We start from the raw sequence: 18,078 nt of genomic DNA on the forward strand, positions 1-18,078 counted from the left end.
GCATGATCTCGGCTCACTGCAACCTCTGCCTCCTGGGTGATTCTCCTGCCTCAGTAGTTGGGATTACAGGCGCCTGCCACGACGCCCGGCTAATATTTGTATTTTTAGTAGAGACGGGGTTTCACCACGTCGGTCAGGCTGGTCTTGAACTCCTGACCTTAGGTGATCCACCCACCTTGGCCTCCTAAAGTGCTGGGATTACAGGTGTGAGGCACCGTGCCCAGCCAGCTGCTTCTCTTTTGAATAAAGTGAATTTCAAAAGCAGACACTTCATATTCTGGGCATAACACCACATATATAACCACATTACCAATATAATAATATTAAATGATTACTTAACAGACATCCTAATAATGCAAACACCTTTTATTCACATTTGCTGAGTAGCAATTACAGTGTTTTCTTCATGAGTTTTCCAACACTGGTAATGTAACTATGATGCAATTACTACCAATATAAGTACCAATACTTGGACCAACAACAATCGCAATGGTTTATAACAATTGAGCTCAAAGGTCACATTGATTTTTCTGCCCACAACTTGATTCTGATTTTTCTAGAGTCATTCATAAGAACAAGAAGTAGTGGATCCTTTCTTCCTCCTTAGTATGTGAAAATTCTGAACTCTGAAGAGAAATTCCATTTGGTTTAATCTGTCATTTTCACCTCTGTGCATTTGGGCATCTCTTCACTTTTCTTCAATTCTTTACTGGAAAGAAAAATATACAACATGTACTAAACAAATTTGAATAATGTCTTCTGAATACAACCAAATCTTAGTGTGCTCAGGCAATAGCACAGGTGATAAAAGACACTGTGTAAAACACAAACACATACAAACACAACCAAAAAAGACCAAAATACTAATTTCCTATCTTCTAGTTTGCCTCTCAAACATATTGTTAGCATCTCTTTGAATTATTAGCAATTGTTTAAGGCCTGCTCCTGCATTGACAGGTTAATGTAAGCAAGAAATAAATACAATTCCCAAATACAGACACTAAAAACTCCAAACCATGAGTAACTTCCAGAAATGAAGAGCAGGCAATCAGAGTATATGAAATTCTTCATTCAATGGGAAAAAAAAGTCCCCATGAATGATATTCAGGGTTACTGATTCGAAAGGACCATAGATAATTTTATTAAATAGCATTCTTTCATTTAGTCTAAGCTATGCCTACTTATATAATTAGGTTATTACATTTTTCAAATCAATTAAAAAATGGGTTGTCTCATTTCTGATTGATCAAGACTAGCAACAATTAAGCATCTAGATGTGGCTCTGATGTAGAACAAATTATACAATTCATAAAAATCAAGAACCAATATGCAGATGAAATAAGAAGTTGCTTCCTTAGAGAGCAGGTAGTATTTGCACTACAACTAGTGTGAGATAAACTAGTGGGGCTAAACCTAACATTTTTTAATGCAATCATTCATACAGCATCGATGAGTTCCGGACTTACACAAAAAGGTTACTGTCCTTCCTCTAAAGAGAAAGGCTTAACACCGGGTTGTCCTTAGAAAACACATGGCAGTTTCAGAATGATGGCAAATCTGGTTAAGGTAGTAGTCAACTCTATCGACCACTCCTGAGAAAAGTGACAGCTGGCACATTGTGGCAAGAAAGGGCAGCAGCTAACCATTCCCGAAGGGCTTTCCCTGGGGACACAGGAGGGGTTGGGGACACCTGTGCTTTAAGGAACAGGCCCAATCTTAAATCAATGGTCGGCCTATCTTTTCATATAAAAAACATTTACACATGAGGGGCAAAAAATTCTATGTTACTTGATGTTTCTTGATTTTAAATTTGTTAAATGGAGCTACTCCAGGTAAGCTTGTATCATATATAGAAGCCCAAAAATATGTTCCAGGGAAGTTCATGAATGCACATGAAGTTGAGTATAAAAATGGTACAGATGCCAAGGTATAGTATCACTAGGGGCAAAAAAAGTCTCCCTGTACATAAACAGAAAAAGTACATAGAACTTTCACCAAATTAGGATCTGATAAAAATGGAAAAGAAAGCAGTTTCAATGAAGGCTGGGCTAAAGTCACACGCAAAAGGCAGTGAGGAGGGTAAAGGATCTCAGAGGAAGAATAAGAAAAAACAAAGTGAGAGGAAGAGTTCGTGGTAGCTCGAGGACAACAAAGAATAAGAAAAACAGAAAAGGGAAGGGGGAGAAGGAGAGAACAACAGCTGGAAATTAGTGAGATGGATCCTGCACGTGCAGAAGATGTAGGACAAGGGAAATCCATCAGGTGGTGACTGCACTGTGAGAAGTAAACAGAGAAGCCAGAAGGACCTTCAGGAGAGGAACCCAAAGAGAAATTCAACTCGAAAAATCTAAAGTAGGCAGCAAAGATAACATCTTTGAGGGAAATGATTCAGACTTAGAAGAGGAAGAAACACACTGGATAGAGAATGACAAAGATGGCGCATAAAAGGGAGAAAAGAGACAGAATAAAGATGGTCAAGTGCACCCTTCGGACATTGGCCCACCCCTCCTGACGATGGGAGGAAAATCAAGAGTGGCACACTGGCTTGATGAATGCTAACAGCAAAGGGACCTGGAAGCTAGGAGACAACAGGGATGTGCTGAAAGAGGGAGAAGAAGACATCTAACCAAAAGACAAGAATAAATGCAAAGCCATTCCCTCTCTATCTTCTCATAAAGTATCTCTATAATCTAACAGAGGAAGAAAGTAACGAAGCAAAGGCCTTTTTAAAGGCTCTTGTGATGAAAAGAGAAAGAAACATTCTTCTTAACAAGCTTACGAAAACAAGTATGAAACTAGGAAAGTGTTTGTGTGTATGTTATGTCTGGGGAATAAGATTCATAAAAATTCTGGGCCGTGGCTGGGCATCGTGGCTCATGCCCGTCATCCCAGCATTTTGGGAGGCTGAGGCGGGTGGATCACTTGAGGTCAGGAGTTCAAGACCAGCCTGGCCAACATGGTGAAACCCCATCTCTACTAAAATACAAAAATTAGCCAGGTGTGATGGTGGGTGCCTGTAATCCCAGCTACGCAGGAGGCTGAGGCAGGAGAATCACTTGAATCCAGGAGGCGGAAGTTACAGTGAGCTGAGATTGCACCACTGCAGTCCAGCCTGGGCAACACAGCAAGGTTCCCTCTCGAAAAAACAAAAATAAAAACAAAACACAACAAAAAAACCTGGACCTTATCCCACAAGACATTCAATCCAATAGATCTTTCCTGAAGGTTTACTTCTGTGGCAAGACACCAGGCTAAGTGCAGGGGAGGAAAAAAATGTGAGTGTGTATTAAATAATAGCCCCTGACTGGAAGCACTGCCCATCTAATCAGAGTTCATATACAAAGCAATGTGTAAAACAGCCCTGAACTTGGGATCAAGAAGATTAATTCCTAGCTCAGGCACTTTGTAGTTGTAACTTTGAAACCTTGGTTTCTTTAAATGTAGAAACAACAGGCTGTATTAGAAAATTTCTAACAATTACATTCATTTTGAAAGAAATGATCGAGTAGTAAATATACACTAAGTAGATAAATTAGAAAATACACAAAGTTAAAACAGAAGAAAAAAAATCACCATAATCTTACTACTCATATAATTATTGATGTCTTTTGATGTATATTATATAAACTATTTTATAATCTTTTACTTAAAAATCATAAAGATATTTTCATGTCCATAGAAATACTTCCATAATATGATGAATAATAACCATATGATATTCTGTTATATAAATATTTCATATTTTAATCAACCCTTTATTTTGAAAATACTGCTCGAAGGAGTAGCCTTTTAACTAAATCTTTCCATGTATACTTGAATACTTTCCTACAAGAGATTCCTTGAAGTTGAACTGTTAGGTCAAAGACATGCACATTTTGAAAACAAAACAAAACAAAAAAACCCCAATATATTACCTAATTATACTCCACAAAGAATGGATCGATCTTATAGTATTACCAGCAGTGTAAGCAGGAACCCACATCCCATTTTCTCATCAATACTAGGTATGTATCGTAAGTTTGAAACTTGTCATTTTGAAAGGGTAAAATATCGTCTTGTTTTATTGTTTTAATTTTCATTAATTTGATCAAGGGATGGTAAACATTTTTCATATGTCTGTGGCCATTTATATCTATCCCTTTAAGAATTCTTTAAGAATGTCCTGTATATCTTTGTCCCATCTTTCTACTGCTGTATTTTTTTTTTCTTGTTGAAAAAGCTCCTCTTAGAGCATTTTGTTTGTTAAGGGTATTACTCCTGGCCAGGTGCAGTGGCTCATACCTGTAATCCCAGCACTTTGGGAGGCCTGATGCTTGAAGTCAGGAAATCAAGACCAGCCTGGGCAACAAGGCAAAACCCTGTCTCTACTAAAAATACAAAAATTAGCTGGGTGTGGTGATGTGTGCCTGTAGTCCCAGCTACTCAGGAGGCTGAGGCAGGAGAATCACATGAACCCGGGAGGTGGAGATTGCAGTAAGCTGAGATTGCACCACTGTATTCTAACCTGGGTGACAGAGCAAGATGTCTCAAAAAAAAAAAAAAAAAAAAAAAAAAGTATTACTCTTTTATGGATAAATCTCTTCCATTCCAAGTTACCGTTCATTTAAAAATTCTATGATGTTTTTTCTTTTTGACCTGCATAATTTTAAAGTTTCCATTATTTAAAAATCTGTTTTATAATGTTATCCAATTCTGGTATCAAGGTTAAAAATCATTCATTAGCCCATGATTATATAATCTATATGCTTCTAATTCATCTATATGCTTCTGTACAATTAGATTTTAGTTTTCTACAATGGAAAAATAAAAATATGAAAATTTTGAATCTAGTTCCTACAAAATGACAAATTCATAAATGTGGACATGAACAGCTTTGTAACATTTCACTTTCTTTTTTTTTGAGATGGAGTCTGGCTCTGTCGCTCAGGCTGGAGTGCAGTGACACGATCTCTGCTCACTGCAAGCTCCGCCCCCCGGGTTCACGTCATTCTCCTGCTTCAGCCTCCCGAGTAGCTGGGACTACAGGTGCCTGCCACCGCGCCCGGCTAATTTTTTGTATTTTTAGTAGAGACGGGGTTTCACCTTGTTAGCCAGGATGGTCTCGATCTCCTGACCTCGTGATCCGCCCGCCTCGGCCTCCCAAAGTGCTGGGATTACAGGCGTGAGCCACCGCGCCCGGCCCGGAGTTTCACTTTCAACAGAAACTTCACTTCTACTTAATAGAGAAAAGGCCTTCTGGCAGGCCTTTCCTGCCTTTCTTATACACCAACCCCTACCATCCAAACACATTTTCCCACTGGCCTGTCTCAGTAGAAAAAGTGGCCCACTCTTGAGCAGTGATCCTCTGCATTTCCTTAGGCCCCCTGGGACTGTCACTCGGCTCCCACACCGCAGATGGCTCCTTCTCAAGTGGCTCTTTCAGTTTGTAAATATTCTTGTCATTCCTCTCGTATAAAGATCTTCTCTATACCCTGTGTTTTCCACTAGTTACCGCCTAGGCTTTTCTCTCCTTTAAATTCCAGCTTCTAAAGAGAGTAAGACTATTCTTACAGTCTTTTTCCCTTTGGGCTGGAGACAATCTGATTTATGCTTCCGGGTTTCTCCATCAAAACTATCTTCTCCAAGGTCGCAAATGGCCTCCTGGTTACAGATCCCAAATGGGACTTGTCAGTCCTTGTTTCTCTCTGGTATTTGTCCTTGCTGACCATGCTTTCCTAAATCTTTTCCTGTTGACAATATAGCACAACTTTCCATTGGTTTTCCCCTTACCTCTATTAGAGTGACTTTTTGGCCTGCTTGCTCGTTCTTCCTCACCTGTGTTTCCATTGTGTGTCCTTGGTCCTCATGGCTCTGTTCTTTGCTCATTTCAGAACTATAGGAGGGAAAGATCAGAAAGAAGGAGCCAATAAAAGAGAGCTGAGGTAAAGGCTCAGATGAAGCTTTGATCTAGGGACGTGGCAGTGGAAATAAAAATGGGGATAAATGTGAGGATATGACAGAGAAAAACATCCGGCAGAACTAACAAGTATACACGGGGGTGAGAGACAGGGAGCTGCTTAAAATAATGTAAACAGACAAACCTTTGGCTGGTTGAGCTCCTTTTTAGCCATGATAAAAGGACAAGCATAAAATAAATGTCAAAATCTTAAACTATTATCTGTGGACTTACAGAATAAGATAAATTTCATCTGTCTCAGAAAAATATTAGATGCCTGGGAAAAATCGGAAAGTTCTACCAACTTAGGTGGAAACACACACACACACCCCCCCCCCACACACACACGTAAAAGTACAGGACATTCATTAATGACAAGAAAAGAAATGAAGGAAGTTTATATATAAGAAAGCTGTAACATCCTGATCTGTGGAATGAGCAATGTAGATTTCCAAATGATTCAATGGCAACAGCAAAATATAAAACAAATGTTTTGTGGATGAGTGTGTAGTAATGCACTTTATATTAGGAGAAAGAAAACACAAAAGCAATGAAAAAAAAAGGAAAACAAGAATGGAAGAGAGTATCTTCTCTCTAAGTTGTCTAGGAATGGTGAGAGGAGCTTGAAAAAGATGCAAGAATTTCAAAATCAGGTATTAAATAGGACTGAATAGAGATTCTTGTGAACCAAATGATATTTCCCCCAAATTCATATGTTGACACCTGAACTCCTAATGTAACTGTATTTGGAGACAGGGGCTTCTAGGGAGATAACTAAGGTTAAATGGAGTCAGAAGAGTGCGGCTCTAATCTAATAAGACTAGTATCCTCAGAAGACGAGAAAGATGAAAAGCGTGCTCTTTTTGCATAGAGAAGAGGCCACATGAGGATACAACGAGAAGGCAGACATCTCCAAGCCAGGAAGAGAGGCCTCAATGGAAACCAATCCTGCTGGCACTTTGATCTTGGGACTTCTAGCCCCCAGAACTATGTGAAAATAAGTTTCTGTAGTTTAAGCAATGAAGTCTGTGGTATTCTCTGTGGCACCCTGAATAGACTAACAAAGAAATGTATAAGTAAGTGAAATGAAGTCAGATGACTGAGAATGAAAAGGTCAGAAATTACAAACAAGAAACGACAGTAAATTTAGATACAATGATAAAAGAACAAAGGAAAGGTTAAGTTCTGGAAAAAAACACTGATAACACACAATTTTAATCTTTCTGAAGTGTGCCCTTTTGGCCTTATTTCCAAGGAATCTATATTCTATACTGATAAGGTGAATAAGGGAAGCAAGCCAAAGATAATACAGCAGAGACAATGATACAATGGACTGTGGCAAACTGGAGAATGGATGACTCATCTAAAGGAGGCAGTCCATCTCAGCTCATTGATGGATGTCATCAAAGAATGTAGAGCTGAGGTCCAGAACTCCAGATTATTTTCAAGAAGTCAGAAATCTGCATTTCTTTTAGGTGAAATGTTTAAATATCTGGACAGACAGACACACACACACACACACACACACACACACACACACACACACACACGAGACCCCATGCATACTTGCTGGTCTGAGGGTATCCCAGGCACTGCCATACTTTTGTGCCTTAGCTCCTGACTTCTAGGCCCTATTCTTCTTGTTTACTCCGTGGTGTCTATATGGTCTTCAATGCTGTCTTCCTCTTTGGCTTTCTCTGACCACTAAAGCCCACTCTAGGAAGATCAGACTGTAGTGATCCTCTTTGTTCTTTTATCTCTCACAATCTATACACAATCTATCAAAAAGCTACCTTGAAAATACATAGAACATCTAGACCTTTGCTTGTAGCCCAGATAGAGTAGGAGGAACTAGATTTACCTCTCGTCTAAAACAACAACAACAAAACCTGAACAAAACACATGAAACAACAACTTTCAAGATACTGAGCCACAGACAATGAATATCCGCAAAGGTTCCCCTCAAGTATCCAGCAGAGAACTGATGTGTGCACACATCTGGGAAAATTACTTGAGGCCCCAAACAGTGTTTATTCCTACTAGCAATGAACAGAACTGTCCCCGAGGAAGCCCAGACACTGGCCTTACTAGACAAAGACTTAAAATTCATAATTAAAAATGTGTTCAAAGAACTAAAGGAAACATGTCTAAAGAACTAATGTGTGAGCACTGTCTCACTAAATAGAGAATATGAATAAAGAAATAGAAATTACACAAGGAGGAAGTAATACTAAATCTACACAGACTATTTCAGAAAATTGAAGAGGTGGGAATTCTTCCCAACTTGTTCCATGAAGCCAGAATTATCTCCTTATCAAAATCAGCTTAAGATGTTACAAAAAAAATTACAGACCCATATTTCTCATGAACAAAATGCAAGAAGTTCTAAAGGAAATTTTAGCAAATCAAATTCAACAATTTATAAAAAGGATAACACACCACTAAGTAGGGTTTCTCCCAGGAACGCGAAGTTGGTTTAACATTTGAATATCAGTGTAATTCACCATATTAAGAAATTTAAAAACAAAAACCATAGATTACTTAACCAATGCAAAAACACATTTGAGAAATCAAACATCTATTCCTGACAAAAACTCTTAGGAAAGGGAAACTACCTAATAAAGGGCATTTATAAAAAACCTGGAATAACATCATACTTCATGGTAAAAGAGCAAATGCTTTCCTATTCATTTCCCACATGATCAGGAACAAGACAAGAATGTCTATTCTCACTAGTTTTATTTAACACTGTATTAGAGGTTCTACCCAGTGTAACAGGGTGAAAAAAAAAATTAAAGTCACCCAGATTGTGAAGAAAGAAAACTGTTTTTTATTTGCATGATTGTCTACATAGACTATCTCGTGGAATCTACTAAAAGCTATTACAACAAACAAGTGAGTTTAGTAGCGTGGCATAAAACAAGATCGACAAACAATCATCGGTAGTATTTCTATAAACTAGTGACAAATACCTGTAAATTGAAACTTAAAAACAATACCATTTACATAAGAAATATGTAGGAATAAATCAACCAAAGACCTATACACTGTATTTCCAAGACCTACACATTGAAAACAAAAAAACATTACCAAGAGAAAATAAAGAAGTTGTAAATAAATGCAAAGATATATCATGTTAATGACTCAGATGATTGAATATTGTTAAAATGTCAATTCTCCCCAAATTAATATCTGGATTAAATGCAATATCAATTGGAATATGCTATAGAAATTCATAAGCTAATTCTAAAATTCATGTGGAAATGGAAAGAACCCTAAATATTAAATAGCCAAACCAACTTTGAAAAGGACAAAGTTGGAGGACTAATATTATCTGATTTCAAGACATACTACAAAACTACTCAGTAATTAAAATAATGTGGTAGTAGCATAAAGATGGAGAAATAGAAAAACAATTGGCTGGGTGCTTTGGTTCATGCCTGCAATTCCAGCACTTGGGGAGGCTGAGGCAGGTGGATCACTTGAGGCCAGGAGTTTGAGATCAGCCTAGCCAACATAGTGAAACCCCATCTCTACTAAAAATACAATAAATTAGCCGGGTGTTGTGGTGTGCACCTGTAATCCCAGCTACTCAGGAGGCTGAGGCAGGAGAATCACCTGAACCCGGGAGGTGGAGGTTGCAGTGAGTTGAGATTGCATCACTGCACTCCAGCCCGGGAGACAGTGTGAGACTCCGTCTCATAAAACAAACAAACAAACAAACAAAACCCCAAATTAGCTTGTGTAGTGGTATACGCCTATTAATCCAGCTACTCCGGTGGCTGAGGCAGGAGAATTGCTTGAACCCTGGAGGCAGAGGTTTCAGTGAGCCAAGATCATGCCATTGCACTCCAGCTTGGATGACAAAGGGAGATTCTGCCTCAAAACAACCAACCAACCAACCCTCCCCAAAAAAACCCAAAAGAAAAACAGAAAAATAACAGATAGACCATAAACAGACCCACATATATATTAAAAGCTGATTTTCAACAAACGTGCAAAGGCCATTCAGTTGAGACAGAGTTGTTTTTCAACAAATGATGGTGGAACAACTGGATATCCAAGTGCAAAAAAAAAAAAAAAAAGAAAAAAGAAAAAAAGCAAACTCTGATCCAAAATTCCCATCACATATCACACACACAAACTAACTGAAAACAGTTCATAGTCTTAAATAAAAAATTATAAAACTTCTACAAGAAAATATAAGAGAAAACTTTAGTGGCTTGGGTTGGCAGAGGTTTCTTAGATATTATACTAAAGCATGATTTGTAAAAGAAAAAATTTGATAAATGGGACTTCAACAAAGTAAAAAAGTTTGCTCTTCAAAAGTCACTGCTAAAAGAATAAAAAGGCAAAACAGAGATTAGGAAAAATATCTGAAAATCACATAGTTGACAAAGAACATATTTAGAATATATAAATAACTTAAAACTTAATAAAACAAACAACCTAATACAAATGAGTAAAAGATTTGAACAGAAATTTCACCAAAGAAGATGTATGCATGGAAGGTAAGCACATTAAAGGATGCTTAACATCATTAGTTGTTGGGGATATGCAAAATCAAACCACAACGATATATCTCTACATGTATTAGAACGGCTAAATTAGAAGGACTGACCACATGAAATACTGGTGAGGAAGCAGAACTCATACATGTTGGTAGATGGTAGGACTGTAAAATGGTACAATCATATGGAAAACAATTTGGCAGTTTCTTAAAAAGTTAAGCATAAACAAACTATATAATCCAGCCGTTCTACTCCTAGGTGTCACCCAAGAAAAATGAAAGCATAACCTTCTTCAATGCCTGTTTCAGTGATACAATGTTAAACAAAAAACCCTCCTATGTTCATACAAAGACTTGTACATAAATGTTGATATTAGCTTTATTTGTAGTAGCCACAAAAACTTGTACATAAATGTTGACATTAGCTTTATTTGTAGTAGCCGCAAAGTGGAAATGATTCAAAGGTCCATCAACAAAAGTACATGAATAAACAAACTGGTATTTAAAACTCTAGACAGTAAGAGAAAGAGATCAGTGATTATCTGGGGATGCGGCTCAGGGAAGGGAAGAAAGATGTAGGAGGGCAAAATTACAAAAGGGCATCAGAAGTCTTGGAGAGATGGTATGCTCATTACCTTAATTGTGGTGATGGTTCATGGGTATTTACCCATGTCAAAACTTAAACCGTTTATTTTATTTTATTTCATTTTATTTTTTTGAGATGGAGTCTCACTCTGTCTTCTGGGCTGGAGTGCAGTGGCACGATCTCGGCTCACTGCAATCTCCACCTCCCGGGTTCAAGCGATTCTCCTGCCTCAGCCTCCTGAGTAGTTGGAATTACAGGCGCACGCCACCATGCCTGGCTAATTTTTTTGTATTTTTTGTAGAGATGGGGTTTCACCATGTTGGCCAGGCTGGTCTCAAACGCCTGATCTCAGATGATCCATCTGCCCCAGCCTCCCAAAGTGCTGGGATTACAGGTGTGAGCCACTGCGCCTGGCCGCAATTTATTTTATATCAAGTGTATCTCTCTATAAATTAGAAATATATGGCCGGGTGTGGTGGCTCACGCCTGTAATCCCAGCACTTTGGGAGGCCTAGGCAGGTGGATCATGAGGTCACGAGTTTGAGACCAGCCTGGCCAAGATGGTGAAACCCCGTCTCTACTAAAAATACAAAAATTAGCTGGGCGTGGTGGCATGCACCTGTAGTCCCAGCTACTTGGGGGGCTGAGGTCAGAGGATCACTAGAGCCTGGGAGATAGAGGCTGCAGTGAGCCGTGCACTCCAGCCTGGGTGGCAGAGCAAGACCTTGTCTCAAGAAAAAAAAAAAAAAAAAAAAAAAAAAAAATATATATATATATATATATGTATACACAAAATCTGACCTCTTCTCACTGACTTCATTGCTCCCACTTTTTTCCAAGGCACCACCACCAAGTCTCACCTGGATAATTTCAATATTATTTTAACTGGTCTCTCTGATTCAACCCTTGTCCATTAATGTCTATTCTTATCTTAAATGTCAGAGGGATTCTGTTAAATTGTAAGTCACTTCCTGTGTTTAATGGCTTCCTGCTTCATTTGATGTAAAAGCCAGAAGTCTTACAATAGTATATAAGGTCTTGTTACTGTCTCTGATTTTATCCAATCTCTCCCATTTGCTTACTCTACTCTAAAAACCCTAATTTCCTTACTTTTCTTTGAGGGTAACAGGTATGCTTCTGCTTCAGGGCCCGCTGCACTTGTCTTCTACATACTCACATTACTCAATTCCCTGCCTCCTTCCACTTTTCTCAGGCCTTCTCTCACGCCCCAATTTATAACTGCAACCTTCATGTCTCCTCTCCTTTCCCCTACCCATGCTTTATTTTTCTCCATAGTGTAGCATACATCTGGTATAATTAGACATTTCACTTATTTTGCATGAAGGTAAATAAAATGTTAGCTCCTTATAGCAGGGATTTTTTTTTTATCTGTTTACTGCTGTATCCTCAGTGCCTAGAATACTGTGTGTGACATCGAGGGTGCTCAGCAAATCTATATTTAGCAAATGACTGTATTATGTGTCTGTCTTCCTGGCCACACTGGGCACTTCCACAACGTACAAGCTGTGTATCGTATCATTCATCACTGCATTTCAGTGCCTAGCATAGCACCTAGATCAGAGAGCAGATGATCACATTTTCCCAATTGGACTGATGCTCACTAATGAACCACTGACACCTTGAAAGGCTGATCCTGATCCTTCCTCTTTATGGCAGTAGCATCAAGGTCTAGGACAAGACCCAATTCTTTTTTTTTTTTTTTCTGAGACGGAGTCTCACGCTGTTGCCCAGGCTGGAGTGCAGTGGCGCGATCTCGGCTCACTGCAAGCTCCGCCTCCCGGGTTCCCGCCATTCTCCCGCCTCAGCCTCCTGAGTAGCTGGGACTACAGGCGCCCGCCACCGCGCCCAGCTAATTTTTTGTATTTTTAGTAGAGACGGGGTTTCACTGTGGTCTCGATCTCCTGACCTTGTGATCCGCCCGCCTCGGCCTCCCAAAGTGCTGGGATTACAGGCTTGAGCCACCGCGCCCGGCAAGACCCAATTCTTGATACAGACAAATAATGTTTGCTCAGGCTCGTGCAAAATGCTGGGCAAACACAGCAAGACATGTCTCCTAGCCTCACCTTCCAATCATCAGATGCCCTCAAAACACTCACATTGCATTCTTCTAAAGCCACAATCTCTATCCTGTTTTTCTCTCCTACTGCAATTCCTCAACTCCAAGTCACTAATCAATCAGTCTCCTCCCACTCTCTCCCCTCTCTTCATAGCCGTATGCTCCTTTAGACTAGTTCTTTCCCACATCACATCCAAATACCCTCCCATAAGCAGGACAAAAGCTCAGTTGAAGCCTTACCTTCATCTACAGGCCTTCTCTAGCTATGCATACTCCTCCTGCCTTCTCATTCAGCTCTCTTCTGTAATTACAATTTGCATCACATCATTTTGCATCTAATTATATTATTGGTTGCCTTTTAAATGCTTCTTATTTCCATTTCCTCATCTGACCTGTAACGCTTCTTTAATATCTCTCAATGCATCTAGCTCACTGCTGAGCACACTGTGAGGTCACACACATGACAATAAATGGCTTCAATTTCAGAAACTAGGAGTGGGATGAGGGTAAAAACAGGCAGAAAAGTGGCAAGTAGCAGGATTATTTTAGGAAAAAAAATGTGGACTATAAACTACCTCCTCATAACAAGAAACAGAAATGAAAGAGCCTAGAATGGTTATTATAAAGATGGAAAAAACATACAGTGAAGTGATAATCCTATCACTTGGATTTGACATTTATAAGGAATTTGACATTATACTTGGAATTGACATTTATAGCTGCACTAGATTAAGAAGAGATTTCATTCATTGAGTTCAGATTCAGGGTTTATAAATAAAAGACTTTAATATGATTAACTATATGAATTAACCTCTCTCTGAACAAAGCTGTTAATGAAATAAAGGATGCTATGTTAAAAAAAACCCAACAAAATTCAATATAGGCTATATTAGTAACTACGGAACATTAATACTACTTGTTAAGGATGACAACATATTTATAGCAGCCTCATTGCCAACTTTGACTGAGGCAGCAGATCATATATGAAGAACATCATGGGGCATGCGGTATAAAAGGTAGAAGTTTAAGATTTTCAGGAAAATACCTTTGTTAAATTAACCTATAGAAGTTTCTTCTTGATACCTTAAAAAAGAGAATGTAGCTTTACTAAAATGTGTATAAATTGCTTGCACAGAAGTGACTGACATTTCTAAAAAAAAAAAAAGAAATTCAAGTGGAAAGTAATAAGAGGCTGTCTATGTGGCTCATTTACATATATTGGTCAACCAACTAATAAGCAAATGTTACAAACTGAAAGCCAGGGCTGCAAAGAAACAAAAAATTAGCCTCTGTCCATTTACTTGGGTACAAGAAACTCATTTAGGTAAATCAAAGAAATGACTTCTTTGTACTTGCTGGGATCTAGTGTTTCCACCATCAACTCGCCTACAGTTTTCAAGTCATGAGAAATCTATCTTAATTCATCCTTACTTCTAAGAAATTGTAAGTAGGGAAAGTCCAAAAGCTTTAGATGAATTTGGGCATTTAGACATATCTGAACTTCTCATGAAAATTTTTATTTTCAGAAGCATCTTCAAAAAGAGAAGCTGAGCTATCCTGACATCCTTTAGAAGCTCAGATGTTTGTGAGGTTTTATTGAACTTTAATCTGGAGGGCATGACATGGATCTCTGTATCTTGTGAAAACTGGTACAAAATGTAGACCGAGTGAGGTGTATGTAGCAGACATTTTTTCATTTGCATAATATTAAGTAAAAAGTTCTAACAATTTTTATGAATTTTTATGTGCAAAGACACCAAGAGCACTGTTCCCATGATGTGTTAAACATGGTCATTTTTTTTTTTTGGTTGTTGAAACAGTCTGTCCTTATTGTTTCTAGTGTATTTTGTTGTTGAGTATAAGCTCCTTAGGGTCAGTGACTGTTTATCCACTATTATGTAAAATTTTAATTGTCAAGAGACTGGACCTAAAAACATAATCTGACAGATAACAGAAAAACAGGAAACTATAAAACCTGGGATGTGTGCTTGAACCATGTAACAGGCAGAGGGACGGCATAAGAAGAACCACAGACTGAAATCAGGGGACCCATGTTGTGGGACTGGGTCTCCACATACCACATGCAGGGATCCGCCTTTTAGATCTTGTTTCTCCATTTGAAAAACAAGAGTCAGAATACTGATCTGTCCCTCTTCCAGGGATACTATGAGAATCAAATGTAGTAACATGAGTGAATGTGCTCTGAAGCTATACAGGGCTATAAATAGTTATATGATTGGTTTTTTCTCTCGAAAAGAAAGAAAACTTACAACAAAATGATACCTTACCATGGAGTCTGTGAATACTAAATCTAGCTAAAAAGAAAATCAACAACAAGAAGAAGCTAGTAGTCTGTGAATCTGGAGATTTTAGGTTGTGGTTCAAGTGCTAACAAATACGCCCTGTGAAATTTGTACAAGGCCTTTCCCTTTAGTTTTCTTAACTATAAAACAGAGGGATTATAGAAAAAATTTCTAAGGTATCTTCCAGATCATGATTTTGTGACTCTTAAAAATTACATTTGTCTTTCATCTACTGTCTTGTGAAATGCTGCATGATTTTATTAGACAATTCCTGTAAATAACTGTCATCTGAATCAGAATTTTTGTACTGGAAGAGACATATTATTCGTCAAATTGCCAAAGCATAGAGCAGGGTTAACTTGAACAAATATTTTCCCCAAGGAAACTCAGCAAGGATTGTCTGTGTGCACGTCTGAGTAAGCAAGCACCCAGCAATGTATGTGGGGGTGGTGGTGATGGGATGGGAGGGTATGATAGCTAAGCTGTTTAAGGCTGTTACACTCCTGTTATATTTTGTTAGTAATGTAATTTGAATATAAAGTTTGGACACAATGTTAGGCCCAAAAGATAATCTAAAATGATAAAAATTGAGAAATATTTTGGGAACATTTTGATGTAAAAATATTTTTTGAGGTAAAAGAGTGACTTTTTATGGGCATATTAAGTGACACAGCAAGTACTAATTAAAAATATAACAACTTTCCAGAGTTCTTTTAAAATAAATACTTCAAAATAAATTACTCAAATACATTAAGCATTTATAGAAAATATATGAAGACAAAGTTCTGCTTATTAGCTTTTTTCTTTTCTTTTTTTTTTTTTTGAGAGGGAGTCCCGCTCTGTCGCCCGGGCTGGAGTGCAGTGTCCGGATCTCAGCTCACTGCAAGCTCTGCCTCCCGGGTATACGCCATTCTCCTGCCTCAGCCTCCCGAGTAGCTGGGATTACAGGCGCCCGCCAACTCACCCGGCTAGTTTTTTGTATTTTTTAGTAGAGACGGGGTTTCACCATGTTAGCCAGGGTGGTCTCGATCTCCTGACCTCGTGATCCACCCGTCTCGGCCTCCCAAAGTGCTGGGATTATAGGCTTGAGCCACCGTGCCCGGCCAGCTTTTTTCTTAATGCTTCAAAAAAGGCATTCGTAATTTTACTTTTAGCACTTCATTGTTTTCAGTTAACGTTATTTCAAAATAGTACTCAAATAAATGACAAAATAGGTCTTCTAAAGTTTTGTGTGATACTAGTTTAATAGGATTCTTATAACTTCGTAATAATACACATTCTTAGAGTCCAACTATTAAAATAGTCATAGTTCAAATGGCCGGGCGCAGTGGCTCATGCCTGTAATCCCAGCACTTTGGGAGGCTGAGGAAGCGGGATCACCTGAGGTCAAGAGTTCAAGACCAGCCTGGCCAACATGGTGAAACCCCGTCTCTACTAAAAACACAAAAATTAGCTGGGCACGATGGCGCGTGCCTGTAATCCCAGCTACTTGGGAGGCTGAGGCAGGAGAATCGCTTGAGCCCAGGAGAGGAGGTGGAGGTTGCAATGAGCCGAGATTACGCCATTGCACTCCAGCCTGGGAGACAGAGCAAGGCTCCGTCTCAAAAAAAAAAAAAAAAAAAGAAAAGAAAAAAAAATTCATAGTTTAAACAGCTAAACTCCTTTAAAATTAATTATCTGAAATTTAACTTATAGTTTGATAATATTATAAAAATGAGAAATGGAGAAATTGTCCTTAAAAGAAAACCCCAACCATTTATCACTGCAAATCATTTTGAAGAAGTTGCTTACTGTGTCATAGATTCTGAGCCTAGTCTGAAGTCCTGGGACTTGTTCTTATTGATTGATTGCTGTGGAAGAAGAGGAAAAACAAGTAGTAAGTAAAAAATGAGAAAAGACAACACAGTCAACATTCACATGCTGGAAACCCACCAGCTTCCTGAATGGGGAGAGAATATGCCTGTTCTGAACAGGAATGTCTATCAGGACAATATATTTGCTCCCGTGAAAAATCAAGGAAGCAGTTCTCCAGAGAGTTTAAGCACTCTTTATAAGTAAAGTCAGCTTTCAGGTATGTGACCCAAAAAAAAAAAAAAAAAAAAAAAAAATTTCAGTTGTGAATCAGTTTAAATTAATCTCCCAATACAATGTGGTATATTACTTAAGCTCTAAATATATCCTTCAGCCTGTATCTTTTTTTTTTTTGAGACAGAGTCTCGCTCTGTCCCCTAGGCTGGAGTGCAGTGGCGCGATCTTGGCTCACTGCAAGCTCCGCCTCCCGGGTTCCACGCCATTCTCCTGCCACAGCCTCCTGAATAGCTGGGACTACAGGTGCCTGCCACAGCGCCTGGCTAATTTTTTGTATTTTTAGTAGAGACGGGGTTTCACCGTGGTCTCGATCTCCTGACCTTGTGATCCGCCCGCCTCAGCCTCCCAAAGTGCTGGGATTACAAGCGTGAGCCACCGCGCCCGACCTCAGCCTGTATCTTTCCTTCATATTCTTTACAGTATACTCTCTATTTTCAGAGTAATACGCATTGAACTGTATGCAAGATTTTGAATTTGAAAACTCTTTAAATCTACAAAATGTGTTCAGTATATCTTGTTTTATTAATGACACCTTCGTGAGAAAAACAATAAGCACTTTCAAGGGTACCAAATTATAAC

The 18,078-nt window shown here is 38.7% G+C and overlaps 1 protein-coding gene across 33 annotated transcripts in view; it reads right to left on the reverse strand.

Annotated features, from left to right (window-relative positions):
* Positions 1–348: 348 nt before the first annotated feature.
* AHI1 (Abelson helper integration site 1) overlaps positions 349–18,078 on the reverse strand; it is a 223,579-nt gene continuing 205,849 nt past the window's right edge. For 14 of the 33 annotated variants that reach the window (XM_074037078.1, XM_045391491.3, XM_045391494.3 and 11 more), the window contains 4 exons: positions 17,203–17,261; positions 6,081–6,098; positions 5,770–5,872; positions 349–709 (listed from right to left, as the gene is read on the reverse strand). In XM_074037078.1, coding sequence (XP_073893179.1) covers positions 707–709; positions 5,770–5,872; positions 6,081–6,098; positions 17,203–17,261 — 183 coding nt within the window. In that variant the 3' untranslated portion in view covers positions 349–706. Of the gene's footprint in view, positions 710–5,769; positions 5,873–6,080; positions 6,099–13,348; positions 13,410–17,202; positions 17,262–18,078 lie in introns of those variants that run through there. The other 19 variants (XR_012433458.1, XM_074037079.1, XM_074037081.1 and 16 more) reach the window with 12 other exon arrangements.

This window comes from Macaca fascicularis, chromosome 4 (genome assembly GCF_037993035.2).
Source record: "Macaca fascicularis isolate 582-1 chromosome 4, T2T-MFA8v1.1".
NCBI lineage: Eukaryota > Metazoa > Chordata > Mammalia > Primates > Cercopithecidae > Macaca > Macaca fascicularis.